Source organism: Ahaetulla prasina, chromosome 18 (genome assembly GCF_028640845.1).
Source record: "Ahaetulla prasina isolate Xishuangbanna chromosome 18, ASM2864084v1, whole genome shotgun sequence".
In the NCBI taxonomy this organism is placed as follows: domain Eukaryota; kingdom Metazoa; phylum Chordata; class Lepidosauria; order Squamata; family Colubridae; genus Ahaetulla; species Ahaetulla prasina.
This window is the reverse complement of record NC_080556.1, coordinates 467,561-492,500: the sequence shown is the minus strand read 5'-3', so window position 1 is coordinate 492,500 and position 24,940 is coordinate 467,561. Positions and strand designations below refer to the sequence as shown.

Here is a 24,940-nt window from a genome sequence, read left to right as displayed (position 1 = left end):
TTTCTGGACCTCATGATGTCCGAAGCAGGATGTTTACACAGGCAGAAAGCACCGTTCGTAAACAAGGCAAATTCTGGCCAAAAATAATGGCTTTTCTCCAGAAGGAATTGCAATCCTATCCACAAGGAATTGTGTAAAAACGAGGAACCGGGCCTTGCATGGCTATGATGCTCTGCACGATTTTCTGCTCCAAAAACAATTTTTTTTTCTTCTTTTCTTTTGCAGAAAGCAGAGTGAGTCGTTGAGGCCTGTTTCTATCTCGCGCAGGAGTTGTTTAACCAGGGGGAAAAAATGGTCTTGATGTGACATGCACAAGGCTTTGCACGCCAAGCCGCCTGGCGACACACGCATGAGGGAGCTTGTTGCTCGCTCGCCCGCCTTTGCAAATGCCCCGGAGACGCGGCACTCCCTGCTCACGCGCCTCCCCGCCCGCCAGCCTCCCCGTCGCAGCAACAACGCGTGCAACCTTCACAACAGAAGCCAGCAGGCACACTTTGCAAGGCATGCTGGGAGCAGCCTCGGTCAACAAAAGATGTCCAGCTGCCCACCGCATCTGAGGCTCCTGCAGCAAAGGAGCTTCGCCAGTTGGCCTTCGGCCTGCTTGGATTTCCAAAGGAAGAACGGCCAAGCTGCACCTTCTGAGGAACCTCTAGTCTTGTCCGTGAATCGCACGCCGTTCTTGCCTTGTGGCAATCTGGGGGACACCCCAAAGCCCAGCTCAGTGGGGGACCCAGTTATTATCTCTGTTGTACCCCCCAAAGGAAGCCTCCCTGCCTGGTGGGATTGGTTCGTACCATGCTTGAGCAGGGGGGTTGGACTAGAAGACCTCTAAGTTCCCTTCCAACTCGTGTGTTCTGTTTTCGTGACTTGGGAACAAGGTGTGGTTGTAAGTCAAGGACTATCTGTGTACCTCTACTACTAACAAACTCAAGAGAAAGACGCTTTCTAAACAAGGGTTTGTGCACGGGTGTGAGGTTAGCTGATTAGCCAGGATCAAAATCTCCACTAAACCACGGGATATCTCTAAGTAAATAAAACAGTTGCAAGGATATGGGAATCTTGTAAGTCCCTCTGAGATACACGGCATTCAAAAACTGATCCAAATTCATGCTGCTTCGAAAAGATTTAAGAGGACAGAAAATATTCCAAGAATTCAGATGCATGCAAAACTCACATAAATCTTACCTAAGGATTTCAGCGAGCACAAAAAAGGAACAAGGTTGGTTTCCAAACTCAGAGAGGAGTCCAGAAAAGTCCCAAAATATTCTGATTTACAGTTGGGGAAACCACCAGCAGCTGCCAGATAAATTCCCACAGCACCCTAGACTGGCTGAGCCGTGTTCCGTTCGTCAAGCCACCAAGAGTTGCGCTGTCACACGAGAAGACGCGAGTGGCAAACCGCAAGGGCAGAGTTCACGCAATTCCCCTTAGCCCCCAAAGCCGGTGAGCGGGAGGCTGGGTCTGCAAAACCAGAATCAAAGGCTTGGACCAGGGGCTGGATTAACTAGGGTTCCACAAAGCGGGTTGGGCTAGAAGACCTCCGAGGTCCCTTCCAACTTTATTCTTCTGTTTTTCTGCTCTCCAAAAAACGGAAGGGGAATGATCAGCGTCACCCCGGCACATGCGCGGGGGAAGGAAGCGCTGGCACGGAAACCCTGGCAGGGAGGGAGGGCCACCAACACAAAGAGAACAAACCCCACCCCTCACTCAGCTGTGAGCCTGGAATTATTGTGGTTTTCTGTTCTCACGCTCAGGATTTGGGGAGCTGGCTTTGCTACCCGATGCTTCCCTCTCTCTCTCTCAGGCTGGGCTCTGAAAACCCTCCTCACACACACACACACACCTCCAGATGAGGATGGAGGAGCCCACCCCCACCCCCCAAGCGTGGCCATAATCCAATCAGACCCAGCCTGCCTCCTTTGAGACGCCATCTGGACTTACAATGCAAACTCAAGCTGGCTTGGAAAGCAACGGAAACCATCACCCATCAGGCCCACCCCCACTGGGAATTCCTGGCCATGTGGTGCTCCCACCGGAAGGGCAGATGGGCCAGCCAGCCCCTCCTCACTGGAGAAGTGGAGGGCAACCAGGCTGCATCTCTGCAGGAGTCACCCCTTCTCTTATTTATTTCCTGTTTATTTATCTGCCGAAACAGCCCATGGAGGTCTTCTAGTCCAACCCCCTGCTCAAGCAGGAGACCCCTCTGCCATTTCAGACACGTGGGCTGTCCCGTCTCCCCTTGAAAACCTCCCACTGCTGTCCCACTGGTTAATTGTCTTCACTAGTAGGAAGTTTCTCCTTCATTCCAGGTTGCTGGAATTGGATTCAAAATTGATTCCCGGAGCAGAGGAACGGAAGGAAGGGGACCACAAGGGGATTTGCTAAGCGAACGGAAGAAGAAAGAACTATTGACAGTCATAAAAAGCTGCCTTTGTGTCCTTCCCACCCTCCGCCACAAGCCACTTCCTGGAAACAAGAATCCTCTCTCTCTCTCTCACACACACACACACAGCACGCCGAAAAACCACCAGAAAATATGTAATCAATCCGCACTCAAAACAGCAGCCAGTAAAGTGGCAGCATTCCTCCAAACCAAGCCAAGCAAACTTCAGCCACGGATGATATTGAGCGAGCCACCCCTCCCGCTCGGTCTCCCCTCCATAGGTGACACAAAAGCAACTTTATCTTCACATTCTTTTAGAGATAAGTTGTGGAGGGATGCACACGCGCACACACAATTTTCTTTTCTGGCAGCCCCCTTCCCCTGGGCTTTGCAGGGGAAGGAAAGGTGACTTCTGCCAGGAGTCGGTAGTTTAGGAAGAAGTTTGGAAACCAAGCCAGGTGAAGGGGAGTTCCGCATCTGGGGGAGAGGGGGTGCTCACTTGAACAGGAAGGGAGAGAAAGGAAATCAGTGGGGCACTGAACCCCCCTCCCCAGAGTTCCCCCAATTCAGTAGCCCTGTTTCTCAACCGGAGCCACCTTAAGACGTGTGGACTTCAACTCCCAGAATTCCCCGGCCATCATGAGGTTCAAAAAATAAATATCACTGAGAAAGAAACTCAAAGAAACCCCACCTAGACTCTGCTGGGTATAAGGGGGGCGGAGAGAAACAGGCATGCAAATTTCTGTAACCAACAGTAAACATCATTCCTCTCCCAATTTCTCAGCTTGGCCTACCTCAAAGGGCTGGCAGAGAGGTGGTGTTAAAAAGGACAGTATTCAGGTCAGCAACTCAGTTACAATCCACCAATTAAAGAAGGACACCATCTGTTAGAGGAGTTTGCAAGTTCTGGCTAATGTCAACACCAGGGTGTTTTGATAACCGGGGTTAGGCCTTGGGGGGCTGTTTGGAGGGTTAGGCGAACCAGGGGAAAAGATTTACGGGACAGCACAGCTGGGGGGGGGCAGGGAGGGACGCGGACTACCCTCCCCCCAGCCTATCCAACCCCCACAAGGCACTTCCAGCCCAAGAGAAAAGCCCGATGGGCGTTGCAGTCTCAAAAGGATTCCAGGGCCAAATAGAATTTTTTTATTGGCCAAATGTGATAGGGCACACAAGGAATTTGTCTTGGTGCAGATGCTCTCAGTGTACATAAAAGAAAAAATACCTTGGTCAAGGTACAACACTTAATCATAGGGTACAAATTTAACACTTCACACTTAAAGGGGCTCCTGAAGCCCCCCAAAGATAAGGCAAACTGCATCTGGGATGGGGGTTGTAGTCCAAGCCCGTCCAAGCCCCCCCCCCCCAACGAGGCCCCAAGAACTGCTGTTACTCAAACACGCATTTCTAAGAGCCCCAAACGGCCCGCGCGACCCTTCCTCCAGTTCCTTTTGCAACCGGGCACCCTCCGCTTTAACTCAGGAGCCCCCCACCCCCGACCCAGAGGAAGGCTGGCCGACCGGTTGGGAAGCATAGGCGCTGTAGTCCCACAGGATCCCGTGGGGGGAGACGGAGCGTGGGAAATTCCCTCCGCGGGTTTCTGAAGCCAGGTTGAGCCAGCGGCTTCCTGCCCGGCTCCTCTGCCGATCCACGGGAGACCCCCTCCCCAGATCCGCTCTGGGTACAAGGCGCGGGAAGGGGAGGGGAGGGGGGGTCCATGGGGGCCTCTCCCCAAAAGGGGAGCAAAGGAGATCCGAGCCTCCCGAGCGGGCCAGCCCGAGATCCGGCAGACGGGCTGCCCTCCCCCCGTCCCCCCAGGACAAAGCCCTCCACCCCCGCCCCGCCGCGGCTTACCTGCCTTCCCTGCGCCACCTGAGTCACCTGCGCCGCCCGGCCCGCCCAGCACCCCATCCGCGCTCCGGTCGGGCGGAGAGGGGAAGCCGCAGCGAGGGAGGCGCGAAGGGGCGTCCCGGGCTGGGGGCTCCGGCCGCGAACAATGCCGCCCGCCGCGCCGAGGGAGGAGAAGCCGGACGGGGAGGCGCCGGGCCCAGCGCCCCCTCCTCCTCCTCCTCCGCCCCGACGCCGCTCATTGGCCGCGCCCGGGGCCGCCTCGCCCGGCCGGATCCAGCGCAGCGCAGCGCCCTCGCCGGACAGCTCCCAGGTGCTGCTCCGGGACGCCGCCTCTGGAACGGCTCTAACCCGGCCGGGTCCCGCTTGCGGAGGGAAACGGGGCTGGAAGGGGCCCTGGAGGTCGTCTAGTCCAGGGGTCCCCAACCTTGGCCACTTTGCTCCCTGGGCAATTCTGGGAGTTGAAGTCCGCCAGGCTTAAAGTGGCCAAGGTTGGAGACCTCTGTAATCTAGTCCATCCCGCGGAACCGATGCCGGAGGGTTGGGGGGCTTGGTGGACATGGCAGGGGAAGGATCCTGCAAAATCCCCATTCCCACCCCACTCCAGGGGGAAGGATATTGAAAAATCTCCATTCCCACCCCATTCTGGGGCCAGCCAGAAGTGGTATTTGCCAGTTCTCCGAACTACTCAAAATTTATGCTACCGGTTCTCCAGAACCTGCTGGATTTCACACCTGCCTCAGGCTGCTCCATCCCTCACTCAGGAGGCCCCAGTTAGAAGAAGAGGGGTGGGAGAGACGTGGTGGTGGTGGTGGTGGGGAGTTCTTGGTGGTCTCTTGCAGATGTTTCATGACCCAACTAGGCAATGTCATCAGTGGTTCAGAACCAAGTTCAGAGGAAACCAAGGACCCTACAACCATCATCATCATCATCTTCTTCTTCCTGCTCTTTGCAACCTCCCCTCCACTGTCACGCTGATGATGTTACCTAGTTGGGTTGTGCGTGAAACCTCTGCAAGAACTCTGGGTTCAGAGACCCCTTATTTCAACCCTGAGCTACAAATATTTATTGGTAGGTCTTCCAGTCCAGCCCCCTTTTCTAGCAGGAGACCCTAACCATTCCTGCTGGAAAATTGGGGGGGACGAACCCCCCTCCTCTATCCCTAACTTAGGGGGGGGTGTCTCAATTAGAACACAGAATAATAGGGCTGGACGGGACTTCAGAGGTCTTCTAGTCCAACCCCCTGTGTGAGCAGGAGACCCTCTTAAACCGTTCATTTTTGTGCAGAAAAAAAATGCAAGGAAAACTCTCACCTATCTGGAAAACTTCCTTATCCTCTCATCTGGGATTCCCGCAGCTGGGTGGGCTGGCCCAAACAACCGCCAGACCCCTCCCCAAGTGCCAAGGCTGGACTCGTGGCACAGGGTGGGCTGGCTGGCTGGCTGCTCCAAACCAGATTTAAACAAGGGGATTTTAGATTTTGGGGGGTGGGTGGGGAGGTTGGCAGAAGGAATGGCCGTTAGGTTCTTTCTTTGTCTACATTAATCTTATTAGACCTGCCAATCACCTTCTGCACTCCACGCCACAAGACAGATGCCGGGGTTTTTATCCACACACATACACACACACAACATGCACACAAACATACACACACACACACACACAGAGACAGACATGGGGGGGGTTTCTCCCCCCCCCTGCAACAAAAGCCAAGAACAATTTGGGAGGGTCTGTAACCCACCTACGCTTTTGAACCAGGTGGCATGAGAGGGAGGGGGGGGGTTGCTTCTATAAGCCTCCCCCCAAGAGGCCCTGATTTTCAGACACCCCTCCTCCAAAAAAATTTCCAAATTGTAGCAGCCCCTGCCCTCCCACTCCAAATGACGCCCATCCCACACCAGGACTACGAATCCCAACATTCCCAGCTAATCCAGCAAGAAGGCATCTCCTTTGTTTTAGCCACTGTTTGAGGGGGATGTCAAAGGTTACCCTCTGCCTCTGATTGACGGGGGAGGGGGGGCTGCCTAAACACGCCCCCCCCCTCCATGATTCCATGATCCAGGACAAAGGGCTTGGCTGGGAAAACAAACAAAACAGGCAAACCCTAAATAATACCTACATTTATTCTGATTCTTTCTGGGGGGGGTTTTGCTTAATTTTTTAAAATCCAGTTTAGAAATGGGTTTATTTGACTTTTTCTTTCTCCCTGTAGGTGGTTAAATCTTTGCAAAAATCAGAGAAGAAAGGGAAGCTAATTTTAACCTTAAATTTAAATTAAATCGAAATTTAAATTTTAAGGTTAAATTTAGTCTCCCCTTCTTCTCAGATTTAAATTTAAATTTGAACTAAAGTATGGAAGGGACAATTTTTTTTTAACGTTAGATTTGGAGGTCAGTTAAGGGGGCCAGAAACTGGATCTCCCCCCACATGGTGGCCAGCTGCAGCCCCACTGAATCATGTGGGATGGAGAAAGGAGCCTTTGAGGCTACAAAGAAGGGGGAAAACAGAATAACCGAGTTGGAAGGGACCTTGGAGGCCTTCTAGTCCGACCCCGGAGCCACTGGCGCTCTTCTGACAAGCCACACCCATGTGGAAGCCAGATTCGCTTAACAGCAGTGATTCGCTTAAGAACCGGGGCAAAAGCTGTTAAATGGGGCAACAGCTGTTTCACAGCTGCCTTGTTTAGCAATGGAAATTTGATGCCACGTTGTGGTCGTAAGTCACAATTTAACAGCTGCAGTGGGATCTTCAACATCCATGGGGGAAAAGGTAGTAAAATCGGGGCAATAAAACTCTCCCCCCCCCCCCCCCCGCTTAGCAAGGGAAATTCCGTAAGTAGAGGGAAGAAATGACAGTCAAGGCCCAGTTGGCTTTTGGGGGGCTATTTTTCTGCCTTGTGGCATCCGAGCATTGTGGTCACGGGTGCAAATTCAGACAGGCGTCTTTCCTGCAAAATTTGATTTGTTGCAAAAACGACCGGTTGGGGGGTTGTGGGGGAGGGAGGGCTTGGGGGGCATGGCATCTTTGCAGGCTTTTTCCAGATGTCTTTGGAGGGTGTGTGTGTGTGTGTGTGTGTTTGTGTGAAATGGGAGTTTGCATGAGAAAAGACAGTTGCTTCTGGGATGGGGGTAGGTGTCCCTGTATGTCCCTCCCAATCCCCCGCTTCTCAGCAGGACTCCCTCCCACGCATTTTCCACAAAGGCCTGTGTGGCTTTCAAGTACTATTATCCAGCCTGGGTGGGGGACGGATTATTTTGGGGGGGCCCTCCAAGAATGCAGATGTGATCTCACCCCTTCCGAGGGGGGGGGGCATGCTGAAGTTTCGCTCCATTTAACTGGCGTGAAGGGGGTTGGGAAGGCGGGTCAGGGATCCAGCTGTGGGGTGAAGCGGAGAGGGCAGCCCTATTGTCTTCGGCCCCCTCCCCAAAAAATGTCTGGAGAGCAGACAAAAGGCAGTTGCTGCCCTGCTTCCCGCCCCCCCCCCTCCCAGGCCACAGATCGGGGAGGGGCAGCCCCCACAGCTCAGGGGAGGGACATTCATGGGGCAGAAAGGAAGAATGACAAAGGGGACCCCGATTTTCCTCAGGGGGTGGGGTGAGGGGGGGCATCTCAAGGAACCCTGTTTTGCCATTTTCATGGTTGCTAGGACCCCCTCCTCAAGGTAAAGGGCCCCTTTATTTCACCCCTTTGAACGGTCACTAAAGAAACGGTTTTAAGTCCACAGATAGTCCTTGACTTACGACCACAACGGAGCCCAAAATAGAGAGTTTTAAAAGCCCCCCCCTCAACTAACTCATAATCTTTGCCTCTTAGTAGCGTGTATTAAAAAAATAAGGCTCCCAAATAAAGAAGTCCTCGATATACAACAGTTCATTTAGTGACCAAAGCTACAACGGGCCTGAAAAAAAGTGACAGGACCATTTTTTTGGATTTATTGACCAGCCTCCCCCTGGTCACGTGATCAAAATTCAGACAATTGGAAACGGGCTCATATTTACGACGGTCGTAGCGTCCCAGGGTCACGTGATCCCCTTTCGCAACCTTCTGGCAAGTCCTCCCCATTTTGGCCAGACCATGAGAGCCCATAATCCCCGTCCAAATCCCCTCAGAGCCAAGGCTTCTGCAGGTAGACTGCCCTGAATGGGGAGGTTCCCCTGAGTGATCCCCAATTAAGTAACTTTCCCCAGATTCCTGGGAAAGAAGGGAGTTGCCTGGGCATTTCCTACCATGTGGCTGGGGTCCGGGACCCTCGGAAGGTGGTGGTTTGGGAGGGGCTGACGGAGACGTGCAGGCAGCTTCGGGAGAGAGAAGAGCAGGGTCCTTCCGGGGAGCCTCCTGGACGCTCAGGGGCAGCTGCAGACGGAGAAAGGAAGCAGGGGAAAAGCGTCGGAAGAGAAAGTCCAAAAATCACAAAGAAATTTTCCTGATGACTGACGGAAAAGAATATTTGTGGCTTGGGGTAGGGCTCCTTGGGTTGTTTCGTGACCCAGCTAGGGAGCATCATCAGTGCTGGAAGGGAGTGGGGTCTGCAGAGAGGAGGGGGAGGAGGACTGTGGGGTCCCTGGTGCTCTCTGAGCTTGGTGGTTTCCTCGCAGACGTTTCGTGACCCAGCCAGGGAACATCATCAGGTCAGCTAGCACTGTTGAGGTTACCTAGTTTGACAACGAAAACCACCCAGCTCAGAGAGCACCAAGGGGCCCTCAGTTCAACCCCGAGCTATGAACACCAATGACCCAGAGCAGGTTAGATTTCCCTGGCTGGGACGAGTTTGGGGGTAGCCATCCACCAATCTGGAGCAGGGGTTGGACTGGATGACCTTAAGGGGACCTCCCAAATCTAAATTCCAAGCAAGGAGCTCCCTGGAAGTCAAGGGCGGAGACCCTCCCCCACCTAGAACTCATGTACCTCCATCCCACACACACTCACCGTCCCAACGGGCGGCTGTAGCTGGAGAATGACCGCAGACGTGTGCTGGAACTTGTGCTGAGTTGTGTGGTTCGGACACCCGGTGGGACGTCCCTCTGTCCGCTGGAGCCCCAGGGCAGGAGGGCCAGGAAGGTGTGGCGACGTGTGGCTGGAATTGAGCCGGTGCTGGGCGGGAGACTGGCAAGCTGGCAGGTGGGCTGAGGGGGCGTTGAGGCTGGGGGCAGGTGTGCTGAAGGCCTGCAGGTGGGGGGCTTTAGGCTGAAGTTGTTGCTGGATTACAAACTGGTGTGGGAGGGGCTTTGTCTGAGTCTGCTGTTGTTGCGGCTGAGTCTGGGCTGCGGAATAAGCTGGAAAAATAGGGGGGGAAACGGGGGGGGGGAGTGGACCATTACTTTCCCATAAGGTCTGCCCAGGTTCCCACAGGTAGAAGTAAAGGCTGCTACCAGCGTCCCTTCTTCTGCGTTCTTTTAGGCAGAAGCATGATTTCCTTTACTTAACTCAAAAGAGAAGGAGAATGAAAAAGAGAAGGGAGAGGAAAAAGAAAGGGAGGGGAGGAGAGGAGAGGAAAGGAGAGAAGGAAGGAAGGAAGGAAGGAAGGAAGGAAGGAAGGAAGGAAGGACCTTGAACCACAAGGAGACCCCCTCCCCAGGCCTTTCACCCCCTACCTTTCCACTGGCCATGCCACCTTCGGACACACTCACCTGGGGCAATCAGGGCGTGAGTGGTGGCGGGAGGGCCTGTCCGGTTGGGGGTGCTGCCTCGTCCGTCCAGGGTGGTCGCTGTCCCGTTGCTGCTGCCGCCGCTGCCTGCCCCGCCCCCTTCACCTTTCCTCAGGTGCTCGGAGAGGGGCTCGTGTCCGCCTTCCTTGGCGCCCTTGGCCTGAGCCGCAGGGGAGGTAGAGGAGGCCGCGAAAGAGGGGGCCGAGGAGGAATGGCTGCCGTTATTCAGAGCGGGTTTGATCGCCACGGCGGGTGGTGGTGGTTGACCCGCGCTGGAGCTCAGCGCCTGGCTAACGGCTTGCTGCGTCCGGAGGGCCGAATTCTGCACCTGGAGACAAGAGGACCCAAATAGTCCTTGACTTACAACCAACCGCTCAAAGTTTTTCACTTTGACTGTTTTTCACGCCTTACGACCGCTGCAGCGACTGACTCATATTTATGGGGTCACATGATCCCCTTTTGTGACCTTCTGGCCAGCAAAATCAATGGGGAAGCCGGATTCACTTAGTAACCGGATTGCGGTGATTCGCTTAACAGCTGTAGCAAGAAAGGTCGTAAAAGGGGGGTGGGCAAAATTCACGTCACAACGGCCTTTGTCTAGCAGTGGAAACTGTCAGCTCGGCTGTGGCGTTAAGCCAAGGGCCACCTGTGCAGAGGAACCCTCCCTATCCAGGTGTTCGCCTGGCCCCCGTTTCCCGGCCCCCTCCCCTTACCTGAGGTGCGGTGGTGGTCGGGGGCTGCATGCTGCTGCTGCTGGTCCCCTCGGGCTGGACGGTGGCGACGGTGGGGGTGAAGATGAGCTGGGGGGACAAAGGAACAGCACGGCCTAGGCTCCTAGCTACTTGCATTAAACTTGTCTGCTGGGCCTGAAAATCACAGCAAATGGTTCCCCCGTTGCTGATCCCAGCCAGCCAAGCCCAGCAAAACACAAAGACAGAACCCCAGGGCTGGGAGGGACCCCAGAGGCCCTCTAGTCCAACCCAGCAGGAGACCCTACACCATTCCAGACAAACGGCTGCCCTAGTTTCCTCTTCTTGAAAACCTCCAGGATTGGAGCCCCCAAAACTTCTGGAGAGAACCCGTCCCACTGATTAACTGATCTGGGATTAGAAATAAGAGAATAAACAAGAGCTGGAAGGGACCTTGGAGGTCTTCTAGTCCAACCGCCTGTTCAAGCAGGAGACCCTCGACCATTCCAGACTATGGAGCTTCTCAATTATCTTCTAGGTCATGATTATCCCTAAATGCAATTGGACTTTCTTCTTGTTTTTCCCCCCCCTGAAAACGTTTCACTTCTCATCCAAAAAGCTTCTTCAGTTCTACCTTCTTCGCTGTCCCAGGAGCACATGGTCCTTTTTTTTGTGACAAATAACTGGGAAGCCAGATTCACTTAACAACGGTGGCAAGGAAGCTCATAAAACGGGGCAAAACTCATTTCGCCACTGTCTCGCTTGGTAACGGAAAGTTGGGGGGCTCGATTGTGGTCGTAAGTTGAGGACTTCCTGTAATTATGTTGCTTGGAGGAATCTGCAGTTGTAATTTCTCAACTGCGGCAACAAGACGGCAACACTGACCTACGAGCAATGCAGCTTCGCACCCTCCCCTGGATGCAGAGACAGCCTCCTAGTGGATTTAAGCCTACGGTGGAAGGACCCCTCCCCTCCTCAGGCCAAACCAGGACCCCCGGGGGGCGCCCCCCCCAACGAAGCATCGCTTACCATCTGCGCCCGGAGATACATCTGCGCCTGGCTGGCACTCAGGGTTTGGTTGCTGGTGTTGCCCAAAAGCACGGCTTGCTGGGCGATGCCCGAGGCAGTGGCGGCCGCAGAATTCGCACTCTGTGCCCGGTTGATGAGCTGGGCCGCCGCAGGGGAGGTGGCCAAGTTGATCTGGGCCAAGAGACGAGCGAGTCAGTGAGCTAAGGAAAGGGGAGCCCCCCCCAAGAACTCGGGGGAAACCGAGGCAGGCTCTGTCTTACCGTGGACTGCTGCGGGGGGGTCTGCGTGGCCCCGTTGGAGGAGGGGGAGACGCCCTGCCGATTGGCTGCCAAGCTGGCCTGCAAAAGGGGGAAGGGGGGGAGCGGGACCCCCCCGCTGCGTTAAAGTGGCATTCCCGCCACCCAGGAACCATAGTAAAATCTTAACGAATAAGTAACGAAAATCAAACGAGCTACATTTGGTTGAGCAAATTCGCTTGCAGCCGTTCATTTAGTGACCTAATTTAGTTTCAACGACCCTGAAGAAAGTGACTTGTGACCATTTTTCACGACTGCTGTAGAATTCCCCAACGGTCATGTGATCAAAATTTGGACACTTGGCAACTGACTCGGATTTATGACGGTCGCAGGGGGTCACATGACCCCACCCTTTCTTTTTGCCACCTCCTGACAAGCAAAGTCAATGGAGGATCCAGATTCGCTTAACGACTGCGTTCCTCGCTGAATAACTGCAGGGATTCACTTAACGACAGTGGCCAGAACGCTCATTAAATGGGGCAGAACTCCCTTCACAACTGTCTCCCTTAGCAATAGAAATTTTGGGTTCCATAGTGGTCGTAAGTCGAGGACCGCCTGTCCCAAATGAACCCTTCTTTTGCAATCTTTGGGGGGGGGGAGTGCCCCAAGAGGAACAGGCCCTCCCCCCCGCCCGCCCCACAGATGGGAGTCCCTGCCTTTCTGGGCGGCCTCCCCCTGAAGCGACAGACCTGTTGGATGGCGGCCAAGCTTTGCAGCTGGCTGCTCCCCAGGTGCTGCTGCTGGAGAGCGGCCGTCTGCAGCATGAGATGCTGTTGCTGGGCAGCGTACATCTGTTGCAGGTATTGCGCGGCTGTGTTCGGTTGTCGGTGCAAAGCTTGCTGGATCACCTGCCCAGGAAGAAGAAGAAGAAGAAAAGAAGTTTGCAAACAGAGGAAGAGAAGGCGGCCCCCAGACGCCTCCCCCCCCCACACACACACACACAGGCGTGGAAAGAAACGTACAAAAGCTTCTTTTCCACCCCAAAATTCTCACCTGGGACCTCACCTGCCTTCTGAAAAGTAAGAAAGTGAGGGGGATATTTCCACCCTTCCAAATGCAACTTTGCATACCTGACCTAAAACCTCTTGCCGTTCTTCCGGGCTGATTTTATGAATTGGGCTTACAACGATTCATTTAGTGACCGAAAAAAGATAACTTAGGGTCGATTTTTCACACTTAACGGCCATTGCAGAACCCCCATGGTCGCGTGATCAAAGTTCAGATGCTTGGCAACTCATATTTATGACGGCCGCACTCTCCCGGGGTCGTGTGTGATCCCCCTTTTGTGACCTGACAAGCCAAGTCAGGGGGGAGCTAGATTCACTTAGATCCACGACCGTGGGAATCTGGATGAGACATTACATTGTAAACTATGGTTTGTAAACCGCAGCTGCGCTAGCTTTCTCCTTCTCCAGCACCCCAAAAATAAATCACAGAATCATATAAGGGACCTCGGAGATCTTCTAGTCCAACCCATCCCAGTCCAAAGATTGTCCAGTTTATTTCTGAAGACAACCACGGATGAAGCATCCACAACTTCTGGTGGCAAGCGGTTCCGCTGACTGATTTTGTTCCAATTATCAAGAAATTTGTCCTTAATTCTAGGTTGCTTCCCTCCTTGATAAGTTTCCACCCGTTGCTTCTTCTCCTGCCCTCTGGTTGAGGCATGGAAAAAACCCATGCGTTTAACCCAAATTCTCTTCTCTTGGTGTTGTTGCACCACACAACCCTTTGGAAATCTTGTGCGTTTTGCAAACAGGCTTGCAAAGAAACTAAGAGAAAGTTCAGGTATTTTCAACCACACAACTTTTTGGAAATCTTGCACGTTTTGCAAAGAAGCTTACCTTTTTTTTAAAAAAAAAACTCCAATGAAGTCCAGGAGTGTTTAACCACACAACTTTTTTGAAACCGTGTGTGTTTTGTGAAGACGCTTACAAAGAAACTCAGATAAAGCCCAGGTGCGTTTGGCCACATAACCCTTGGCAAATCTTGTGCATTTTGTAAAATAGGCTTGCATAGAAAGTCAGATAAAGTCCCCGGCAGGAAATGAGATTTGAATAAAGGGTCGCTATCTAAATATCTTACAGCTTCCTCGCCCCCTCCCCATAAATGGGGGGAGGGAGAGGAGGGGGGTCAGATCAAAGGTTAACCAGCCTCAATGAGGGTCTTAGTGCTTTGACCTTGTAGGCAGGGGATTTGCAAGGGGTCCCGGGGGAGCGATCAAAAGGACTCATCAATCATCCCCCTGACATTCTCACGTGCCTCGAAGAATCCAAAACCAATTCCTAGCAGCAGCCGGTGGGCAGTGCTACTTAAACAACGTTGTGTATTTTGTTTCCACAATGGCACAAGGGGCACAACACCGATGTGTCTCTCTGCCTTCTTCTCAGTGGCAGGATACCCCCATTTTTAATTAGATTTTTTTTTCCCCTGAAACCAAAAATGCTTAATTGGTTTAGGAAACGAAAAAACCCACAGGGTAGAAGATACAGGCGGTCCTTGATTTATAACCGCTTGTTTAGTGACCGTTCAGAGTTATAACAGCACTGAAAAAAAAAAGGACTTAGGAGCGTTTTTCACACTTATGACTGTTGCAGCATCCCCATGGTCACGTGATCAAAAGCCAGACACTTGGCAACTGGCATGTACTTATGACGGTTGAGAGTCCTGGGGTCACGTGACTTTATGACAAGCCAAGTCCAGGTTGAAGCCAGATTCGCTTAACAACCGGGTTGCTAACTTAAGAACTTCAATGATTCACTTAACAACGAGAAAGTCTGTAAAAGGGGGGAAAACACTCACTTAACAACCTTCTCGCTTAGCAACAGAAATTTTGGGCTCCATTGTGGTCATAATTCAAGGACCAGTTGTACTGGGATTTCTTGAGCTTCCATTACAGAATTCCAGCTGTAGATTCTCACAGTTGTAACTTCAATGAATGTTTTTCTTTCGCATCATTATCAGTACACACATAACACACACACACACATCATAAAAGCAGAGAACTTGGAGACACAATCACAAAATCACCAGTGCACCGGTTGGTGTACAAGACTTTTCTCTGTCCCAAAGCACACTTGGTGTAATGTATAACCCGACCAGCGAAGGACAGACGGTGGCTTTTGAGCCCACACGAAGCTTCAGCAGGTGTGTGTAAGTTTGTGGGTGTGGCAGCATGCTTGCAAAGGTCCCCCTCTGAACTTGTGGTGTCAAGTTTGTGTGCCGTGCACACCCAGAAGGTGGGCGAATTCAGCAACAGTGCGAGAGCAGGGGACTCCATTCTCCATCGAAAAAACTACAATAACACAAACCCCGATTGAACCGAAACCTGGATGAGAAATCCCTGCACAAAACTTGCAAACTCTGGAGATCACCCCAAGGAACCAGCTGAACTCCCCCCGCACCCCCCCAGGATGAAAAGCATCCCCGAAAGGGGTTCACAAACAACGCAACCTAACAATGTCGTTCCCATGCCGCAGAGAGAAACCGAAATTGTTGGTTTTCTTGGCTTAAAAATCATTTCAGGATAAAAGATACCTACGCTCTGGTCCTGTGAGGCAGAGATCCCTCGTGGTCCTTCCTGTAGGCGAGGATGGGGATCCACTGCTAAGAAGATCCCCAGGCAAAGATTAAGCCTTGGGTGGGTGGGGTGGAGGGAGGGAGGGAGGGAGGGGCTACGGGGCTCTCTAAATCCGAAGGGACAAAGGTTTGGTCCTGAAATAAAGTTCCTGCATCACAAAGCAGTTGCCCTCCCCTGCCAGTTCCTGGAAAAACACCCAGTGTATGTGTGTGTGTGCGCGCACACACGCAAATACAAACACACAAAGCCCACCCCTCCTCTCCTCCCTCTCCCCTCTCTTCTCCATCCTTTGCAAAACTTTGTCTGGGTTTTTCCCGCTCCAAGGCTTTCCTTGGGTTTTTTTCCCACTGGGGGCGGAGGGGAAGGGCTGCATTCTCCATCCTTCCCATGTTCCTCCATCCTTCCTGCTGGAGGATAATGGTAATTGTAGTCCAACAGGCTGAGGAGGGTGGGGGGGAGGGGACCCTTCCTTGTGGTCTGAAGATTTAGCATTTGGCACCTAGCATTTGGTGGCTGGAGAGATTTGGGGGCCGCCAGACAAAAACCGCAAGGTGATTTTCGCAAGCATTTTTGTCCGTGTGTGCGAATGGTAAATCCGGAGCAGTTTTATCCAATTTTGGCACCTTTAAAAAAAAAACCAGGGCTAGGAAGTTATGGAGTTCTTCAACTCTTGGAATGGATGTGCAACTTCAGAGTTTCTAAAATCTAATGGTGAAGCTGGAGTGAATCAAGAAGAGGCGAGGTAGATAGGACCGTTTGCTCCATTTTACGACTTTTCTCGCCACAGCCGTTAAGCGATTCGGGGCTTCCCCACTGACTTTCCTTGTCGGAAGGTCCCAAAAGGGGATCACATGACCCCGAGACACTGCAACCGTCGTAAGTTCATGCCAGTTGCCAAGCCTCTGAATTTTGATCACGTGACCACAGGGGGGACGCTGCCACGGTCGTTAAGTGTGAGAAACGGCCCTTTTTTCAGTCTCGTCGTAACTTCCAACAGTCACTGTTGTAGTTCGAGGACTTTCTGTATTGCAAGCCTGATTTGAGAGACCCAGAACGCCAGCCCATAAACCGTGATCCCTATATAGCGCAATGACTGGCCTACTGCAACCCTTGGTCACCGTTTGCACACTGTGTTGTTTGCACCAAGCCAGGATTAAGCCAACCATGTTACAAGCTGCATGACGGGCTCTTTCTAACCAGAGAGGGAACTCACGCAGAGCATGGAGGAGACTCCTCCCAAGGTCGCCTTAATTAATTAATGTTATTTAATTCGTTCTGCACGGTTCATTAGCCTCTGTGTTCCTCACACAGATGCCCAGCAGGGCCACGAAGGGCCACCAGAGGGCGATATTTACCAAAAGATTCCAGAACAGACGAGGGTCAGAGGAACCTTGGAAGGGTCCCTGGAGGTCATCCAGTCCAGCCCTGCTAGAGACATTCACGTTATAACCTTGATTCAAAAGCCCCAATAAATGCTTCCTGGTGAAACACCATCACCACTACCCCGCTTCCAGCCCTTCTTTTCCTCTCTTCCATACTGATTGCCCCCCAAAAACGATTATAGGTTAAACCAGGAGCTGTTAAGCCAAAAAATGCCCTCTCCTCCCCCCTTTCACGAGGGGGGAGGGAAATGGAGGACGTGTCAGAGAGAATCCCCTCTAATCATGTCAGACGGTTGAAGAACATGCAGAAATTGTATTTTAGGAAATTGCAGAGTTGGACCTCAAAGGTCATCTAGTCTGACCCGTTTGTAAGGCTACCGGTCCCAGCGGTGGGAACATGCAATTGGGTTCTTTCCAGAAATTTGGGCTACCCAGTAACAGGCCTGGCTGCCCTCCCCTCACCTGGACGGTCTGGCGGTCAGGTATCCCACTGTAGACGGAGATGGGGGCCCCCGTCTGGCGCCCACTGCTGCTGCTGCTGCTGCTGCTGCTGGGGGCTGTGGTGGTGGTGGTAGTCATGGCCCCCGGGTTGCTGAGCGGCGGCGAAGTCGGGATCTGCTCGTTCTCCATGGTGACCATGCAGGGCAGCCCGTGAGAAGTAACGGCCAAGCAGACCCTGTGAGAAAGAGGGGTATATTATAAAAAAAAAAGGGTTCCGTCCCGAGTTCGAATCTCACCCGGTCTGACTTACAACAGCCTCCCCATTGATGCTGCCTGGAAAGGAAGCCTCACTGCAGACGCCCAGCATTTGCAGGTTTTCCACCTAGGTGATGCTTGGTCTACAGTGAATGCACACACAAATGCACACACACGCACACGCACACAAACAAACACACACAAACACATGTGCCTTGATTTGGAAAATCGCAACGTGACAATTTCCACAATGGTGAGGTTGCCCCTTCCACAAAAGCCACAGAGAAAAGTGAGAATAGTCTCGTATACAGGGTTTTTTTCCCCCCCTTTTGGGACATATTTATAGGGACCGGCTGCCAACGGGAGGACTAGAACCCAGCTCTTCCTACGCCATCTCCTTTCTCCCTAATCGGTATTACCTGGTGGTCAGTCGACAACTATAAGCTCCTCCCTTGAAATGCCACTTTTAAACCCTCCGCCTCTTGCCCAGTTCAGTCAGATAACTAATTTTAGATAAACCAAAAAGCAAGTCCACCCCATCCAGAAAAAGCCACAGTGTGACGCAGCCCCCCCCTCTTCCCATTGCTATAAGGACAATCATGGAAAATAGAGTGGGGGGGTCTCACCCCTTGCTCCCCAACACACACCAGCACCTGTTTGCCCCTTACCTTCAGGACCCAGGGATCTCGGCATTTGCAGAAGGCAGGTGTAGCTGACAGGGGGGCACGCAAGACCCCTGTTCATCCCCCCGGCAGCACCCCTCAATCTTGCACCCTCCAAAGGGGGCTCCAGGGCATCCCGCACCCCACATTTGGACCCTGTTGTTCAAATTCAAATTGCCAAATTCCAGCAGCCACACGCAGACACCCTCCTCTCCCAGGGATGCTGAGAGGCGATGCTGTAGTGGCTGTGCATAGGCACCTTTTGGGGAGGGGGGATCTGTCTCGGGGGCTAACCTCCCCCCCCCACGCGCCTTTGTTCCGCTCAGCCCCAGCCGGCAATAGATACTAGGAAGAAAGACGGGCGACGGGTGGGAACTAATTTCCTGATGATTATGGCATTTCCTAGCAACGGCCAATCAGGGCCGGACCCTTTTTTGCCTGCCGTATTTCATGCAAATAAGTTTTGGAGGGGTCTTCTCTCCCCCCACCCCCTTTCTTTAATCACGTCAGGTCAGCCAAGCGGGCGGCATGATTGCGAATTCCCTTTGCATGCCAGGGAATTCACGCCCCACCTGGAGGAGACGGCAAGGAGGGCCTGGATGCGGGATGTAGGAAAGGGGGCAGGAGGACCCCCACCCACAAAAAGTCCTTGGCCGGCAGGGCGCCCCCTTTAACAGCCCAGGCCACAGCAAAAATGGGCACCTTCGTAGATCGATGAACAGAATAACAACAGAACAACAGAATGACAGAACAACAGAATACAGTAAGAGAATAGCAATGACACAACAGCAAAACGACAGAACAACAGAATGGCAGATTGACAGAATAACAGAACGACAGAATAATGGAATGATAGAATAAGAGAATAGCAGAACAACAGACTAACATAATAGCAGAATAGTAGAATGTTAGAATGACAGAACAACAGAATGACAGAATGACAGAATAGCAGAATGACAGAGTAAGAGAATAGCAGAACGACTAAATGACACAATAGCAAAACAACAGAACAACAGAATGGCAGATTGACAGAATAACGGAATGATAGAATAAGAGAATAGCAGAACAACAGAAGAACGGAATAGCAGAATAGTAGAATGTTAGAATGACAAAACAACAGAACAACAGAGTAACAGAACAGCAGAATGACAGAATAACAGACTGACAGACTAACAGAATGATAGAATAAGAGAATAGCAAAACAACAGAACAACAGAATGGCAGATGGACAGAATAACAGAATAGCAGAATAGTAGAATGTTAGAATGACAGAACAACAGAACAACCGAATAAGAGGCTAACAGAAATAGCAGAACAATAGAAAGACAGAGTAACAGAATAACGCAATAACAAAACAGCAGAATGACAGAACAATAGAGTTGGAAGGGACCTTGGAGGTCTTCTAGTCCAACCCCCTGTCCCAACAAGGCAGCCTAGAGACCATTCCGGGCAAATTCCCACCCGCAGCACACACACACACACACCCATTTTTCAGAAATAAATACACACCCATCAATGCCTCCGGAACAGCCTGAAGATTTTTCAAAGTTTGGGGGGCAGGTCTGGCAACCCTGAGATGGATTTCATCCCCACCCCTCACATGGGAGGAAGCCCACGGGGGGGGGGGAGTGCAAAAACAGAGAATGCTGCCCCAAACGAAGAGGGAAGAGACAGCAGAGGGAAGGGGGGGGAGGGGGTCCCAGGATTAATTCAGACCGATGGGGTAGGAAGCACTCAGGGCCCCCCTCCCCGCCAGACGCCAGTCCATTTATCTCCCCTAATTGTTTCATTTTTATGGCCGGCGTCACCGCCTGGAAAGGATTCCACTCACTGGTCACTCGGTGGCCCTCCCACCCGAATCTCCCCGTATTGATCAGCGGCTTCATTAGCATATCAATTAGCCAGTTTCAAGGAAGATAAAAGTGGGGAGGGGCAAAGCCAGATGCAAATTGATGTGGATTTAGGAGACCTTTTCATCCTATCCTGTCCTAAGATCCCTCTGGAAAAGGTTCCGTGTTCCCTAAATAGGGTGCCCCCAATTCTCACCCCTTGGAAGAATTGAGGCTGGGGGCTTGGAGGGGCATAGGACAACCCTCCCCACACATACAACCCCACACAAACATGTAAGGAAAAACCCCTTCCTCTAAAACGAAAAAGGCTTTAAAGAACAGGAGGAAGTTGTGCCTGCCAACCGCGATAAGGGTAGTCCTCGACTTACGACCACAGTTGGGAACCTGACATTCTGTCACTAAGCAAGACTGCTGTTAAGTGGGTCATCCCTGCGCCCGATTTGGCACCATTTTTTGCCACAGTTGTTAAGAGAGACATTAAGGTGGGCAAAAGGGGATATGGTGAGCCCGGGACTGTTGCAGGTACATGCTAGGTGCCCCGAATCGCCATCAAGGGGACATTGTGACGGCCATAAGTCTGAGGACAGATTGTAACGCGCTTTCTTCAGCATCGTGGTTAAGTCTGAAAGGTTGTAAGTCGAGGACTGCCTGCTTCAATATTGTTGCTTCAGTGATGTTCAAAGTTGAAATGGCACTGGAAAAAGTGACTTACGACCGTTTTTTCATACTTATGACCGTCACAGTGATCACATGAGCAAAATTCGGACACGACTGCAGGTCATAAAATGGGGCAAAACTCATTTAACAACCGTCAGGCTTAGCAACGGAAATTTTCAGACCCCACTGTGGTCATTGGTCCCCCCCCCCCAAACGCAGGGAACTGAGACGCGTCTTAAGCTGAACTCGGGGGGGTGTGTGTGTGTGTCTGCGATGAAGCCTTCCTACCAAGCCTCCCCTTTTGAGGCTCCGGGTGTAAATTTTGCAAAAAAAAAAACCCTGTTAATCTCGAACGGGGAGCCTCTTTGCCAGACAGGCTCGGCCAGCTGCTCCTGCAATTTAATGATGATTAAACATGGGGGGAAATTGATCGTAGCTCCCTGATCCAAGCCAGATGCTGCGTCTTCTGCCTTTGTTTACATCCTAAGAACACGGGAAGTGCCGAATAAAAAGACTGCTGGACATAAAAGGGGGAATTTTTATATACTATATATTATTATATACGCCTTCCTCTTCAGCCACAAAGAGGTTACGCTGAGCATAAGATCTACTACAACCATGGAGCGAATAGAAGGAGAATCACAATCGGAAAGGACACGATAGGAAAGGAAGCAGGGAGGGTGGAAAACTCAATGCCCCCCCCACCCCCACCCCCGTTCCAGAGTTACGTCGCAAGGGGACACGCTCCATCTTGCTGGGGAATTCTGGGAGCTGAAGTCTCCTCTCCCCCTCCCTTCCTCAAGTGGTTGAGGAACACCGAGTTCAAGAGCCAGGAAAATAATCTGCTTTTCCCTACCAAAATTCTCACAAGGACGGAGGGAGGGAGGGAGGGAGGCAGAATTTAGGAAGAGAGGAAGCTGAACACGAGACACAACTGGCACAACAACACAACTGACACAGCAGCCATGGAGGGTCTCGGGTAGAGGGGGAGGCTGTGTTGCCCGTTTGCATTTGCAACTCCAGTGACAAAGAGCCCCCCCCCCCCCCCGCCCAAGGAGGCCCCAAACATTTATAAAGGCTTCGCTAATTCCCGGACTCAATTTTTCCCGCAGTCCCCAAAGTGGGTGCCCTGCCGTCAGCGCACTGGACTTCTAGGCGCCGTGGAGTTCTTGGTTGTGGTCCCTTGGTGCAGGGTAATTAGCTCTCCATACAGGGAGGGGGAAGCATCTGGAAAAAAATTAAAAATTCTTTCCCCCCCCCTTCCCGGTTTTAAATCTCATCTCCATTTCATTTAACCCCAAGGGATGCTGCAGTTTAGTTCAGTCAGTCCTTGACTTATGACCAGGATTGAGCCCAACATTTCTGCTGCTAAGCAAGGCAGCCGTTAAGTGAGTTAAGTGGCCCCATTTTATGACCCTTCTTGCTACGGTTGTTAAGTGACTCGCCGCTGTTGTTAAATTGCTGCAGTGGTCATGAGTGTGAAAAGTCACTTTTTTTCAGTGCCGTTGTAACTTCGAACCGTCCCTGAATGAACTGGTGTTAAGTCGAGGACTACCTGTAGGGATAAGGGGATCACAAGGCCGCAGGATGCTGCAACTGAGCAACATTCGCCGAACAACAGCAACTCACAGCCACAGACGCACGTGGCGTTATGCTTTGCAAGTGCATCGCTTAGTGATGGGAGTCGCCAGTCCCAGTTACCGTCGTTATGCGAGGACAATCTGTATTATTATGACCTTTCTCCTGAGCTCCTCTTGTGTGAAGACACACTATTGTTTTTTTCTTTAAATGGGCCTGAAACGTCTTTGTATCTATTTCTCTATCTATTTGAATCTATTTCAAAATGTAAATTTTGGTTTTGCTATTTGTTTTTGTTTTTTTTACTTGGGGTTTCCTTGTTTTTTGATGTTTGGTTCAAAATCAAATCTAGCACAGAGCTGTCCAATCTTGGCAACTTTAAAACTTGTGGGCTTCAACTCCCAGAATTCCCTGACGATAACAGATTCCTTTTGGTGTGTTATCCCCATTGTATGCCTGCTTACTCTCTTTTAGTCCCTTCCTCTGCAATCTCGGCACTGTAGGGAGTAGGAGAAAAAAGAAAACAGGCCTGGCTGGCTGGGAAATTTTGGGAGTTGGAAGTCCACAAGTCTTACAGTTGCCAAGGTTGACAGGGGCCTGTGAATCCCACAATCTCCTAGCTGGCTAAGAATCCTGGGATATGTAGTTCCAATCCCTCTGGGGAAGAACCCGAGCAGTCAAGGGGGGTTGGATTAAGATGGGGCAGTGAGGCTAACAGTGAGACTGGTCCAGCACACACAAACACCCCAAAAACTTCGAAAGAGGGACTTTCCAGTCGGTTGGTCGGTTGTCTCATTTTGAAACAAATACACAACACACAAGGGAGGCAAACTCTCGGTTTCTGGTTAGCCACTAGACACACACACACACACACAGATTTGGATTTCGGGTGATGGCACAGGGTGGGTAGGGTCTCTGATTAAGAACAAATGATGAGGCGTTTGTTCAGCCACGCGGCAGGAAAGGGACCCTGTTTGTGTCTCGTTCATCAGCGGAACTCCCCGTCACAAGACACAGGAAAGGCATCGAAGAGAAAGAAAGAGGAAGGGAGGGATTGTGAGGAGTGACACCTACCCTGAGACCCTCCAGGGACATTGAGACAACAGCCCCCCCTGATTCCCAGCTGCTGGGAACTCTGGGCATCGTAGTTGGCTACATTTGGGGAGCTCCCAATATAAGGTTCAGGATTGTCCTCTGATTTTGCTGAGCTGGAGGGAGCTGTAGACTTAGGAAGGCCGGGCCGAATCCTCCAGATTCAGTCAGAGTCTATCCCACCCACCCACCCCCGAGTGCCAGTCGATGGGCACGTATTAACCTGCAGCTTTCTGGACATGGGGGGGGGGGTGTTTGTCAGTTTCAGTCACTCCTCCCGACTCCCCCATTGCACCAGGCCAAAAAATCTAGGGCTGGAGATCCACTCCAAACACCCACTTCCATTTTATGGCGAGCCTCCCCATTCAAGAGCAGTCTTCCTTTGCAGAGGAGGGAAACCCCCCAATTCCTTTCCCTCCCCCCCCCCAGTTCCTACTCATCGGCTGCTCTCCCCAACCTCCAGCTTCCGGACCTCAACAACCATCATCCTGCCCCCCCACCCACCCCCACTGGGGCAGGAAGCCAAGCGGGGAGGGGGTCATTCGTGCAAAAAGACCCTCCCCAACCCGGGGGGGGGCTGTTTCTCTCCCAGCGCAGAGATGGGGACCTCTGCGGCAGGCCGCGGCTGATGGGAGTCGGAGTCCCCAGCAGGGAACGAGCGAACCATCTCTGCCCGGCTAATAGCGGAAGATGTGCCTGGAGCCTGCGGAGCGGATGATGGAGCTGGCAGTCCCGTCCGGAGGTCTCTGGGGGAGGAGGGCGAGGGGCGCCTCTGGCTAAGGACCCCCCCTCCCTCCCCCGCCCGCCTTGGCAGTGCCAGGAGCCCCGCGGAGCCCAGCCCAGCCCAGCTGCCAACCCTGCCGTCCGTCCCCGCCGCCGCCGCCACCCCGCGGGCGCCCCGTTGGGGCTTACCTGCCCTCCTGCTCGCCCGCGCAGCCGCCCCCGCTGCCAGCCAGCCCGGCCAGCCGGACGCGCAGCAGCCCCGACCCCCCCGCCGCAAAGCGGAGCAATGCCAAGGCTCATTCCAGCGGCCGTCACGGGCGCGCCCCCGCCCATGGCAGCCCCCCGCCTCGGGCCCCCCCCTCCTCCCTCCCCACGCCTGGGACTCACCGAGGGGGGGGAGGAGGAGGAGAGAAAATGCCAGGCATGACCCGGCCGGTTGCCATAGCAACTAAGAAACGTGGGGGGGGCGCCGTCCCCGCCTGCATCGCGTCCTCCGGGCCCAAATCGAAAATGAAAGCGGGGGGGGGCGGCAGAAGGGTCTGCGGACGCAAAGGAGGCGTGCAGACGTGCGGGATGGGGGGCTGCAGCTGGAGGGACCCCTTGGCAGGGATGGGACTGGGAGGGCGGGGATGGCTTGTTGGGGGTGGGGGTGGTTGGAGAACCCTGGGGAAAAGCAGCCCCCTATGGCTACCCCTGCAGGGTAGGCAAGGCTGGGAGGCAGCCCTAGCCGTTCACCTCGGTGACCGGCTGTTCAGGGAGTCCTCTGCTTACAACCGTTCCTTTTAAGGACCGTTTGAGGCAGAAGGAAGGAGGGTTATGTGGGTGAATGG

At 52.8% G+C, this 24,940-nt stretch overlaps 1 protein-coding gene across 5 annotated transcripts in view; it reads right to left on the bottom strand.

The window, feature by feature from the left end:
- PHC2 (polyhomeotic homolog 2) overlaps positions 1-24,437 on the bottom strand; it is a 33,921-nt gene extending 9,484 nt beyond the window's left edge. For 4 of the 5 annotated variants that reach the window (XM_058160911.1, XM_058160914.1, XM_058160912.1 and 1 more), the window contains exons 1-9: positions 24,300-24,437; positions 17,315-17,528; positions 12,580-12,738; positions 11,855-11,932; positions 11,595-11,765; positions 10,590-10,742; positions 9,859-10,204; positions 9,158-9,504; positions 8,458-8,584 (exon numbers count right to left, since the gene is read on the bottom strand). In XM_058160911.1, the coding sequence (XP_058016894.1) occupies positions 8,458-8,584; positions 9,158-9,504; positions 9,859-10,204; positions 10,590-10,742; positions 11,595-11,765; positions 11,855-11,932; positions 12,580-12,738; positions 17,315-17,491 (1,558 nt within the window). In that variant the 5' untranslated portion in view covers positions 17,492-17,528; positions 24,300-24,437. The remainder of the gene's footprint in view (positions 1-8,457; positions 8,585-9,157; positions 9,505-9,858; positions 10,205-10,589; positions 10,743-11,594; positions 11,766-11,854; positions 11,933-12,579; positions 12,739-17,314; positions 17,529-24,299) is intronic. The other variant, XM_058160913.1, reaches the window with a different exon arrangement.
- Between the last annotated feature and the right edge of the window lie 503 nt (positions 24,438-24,940).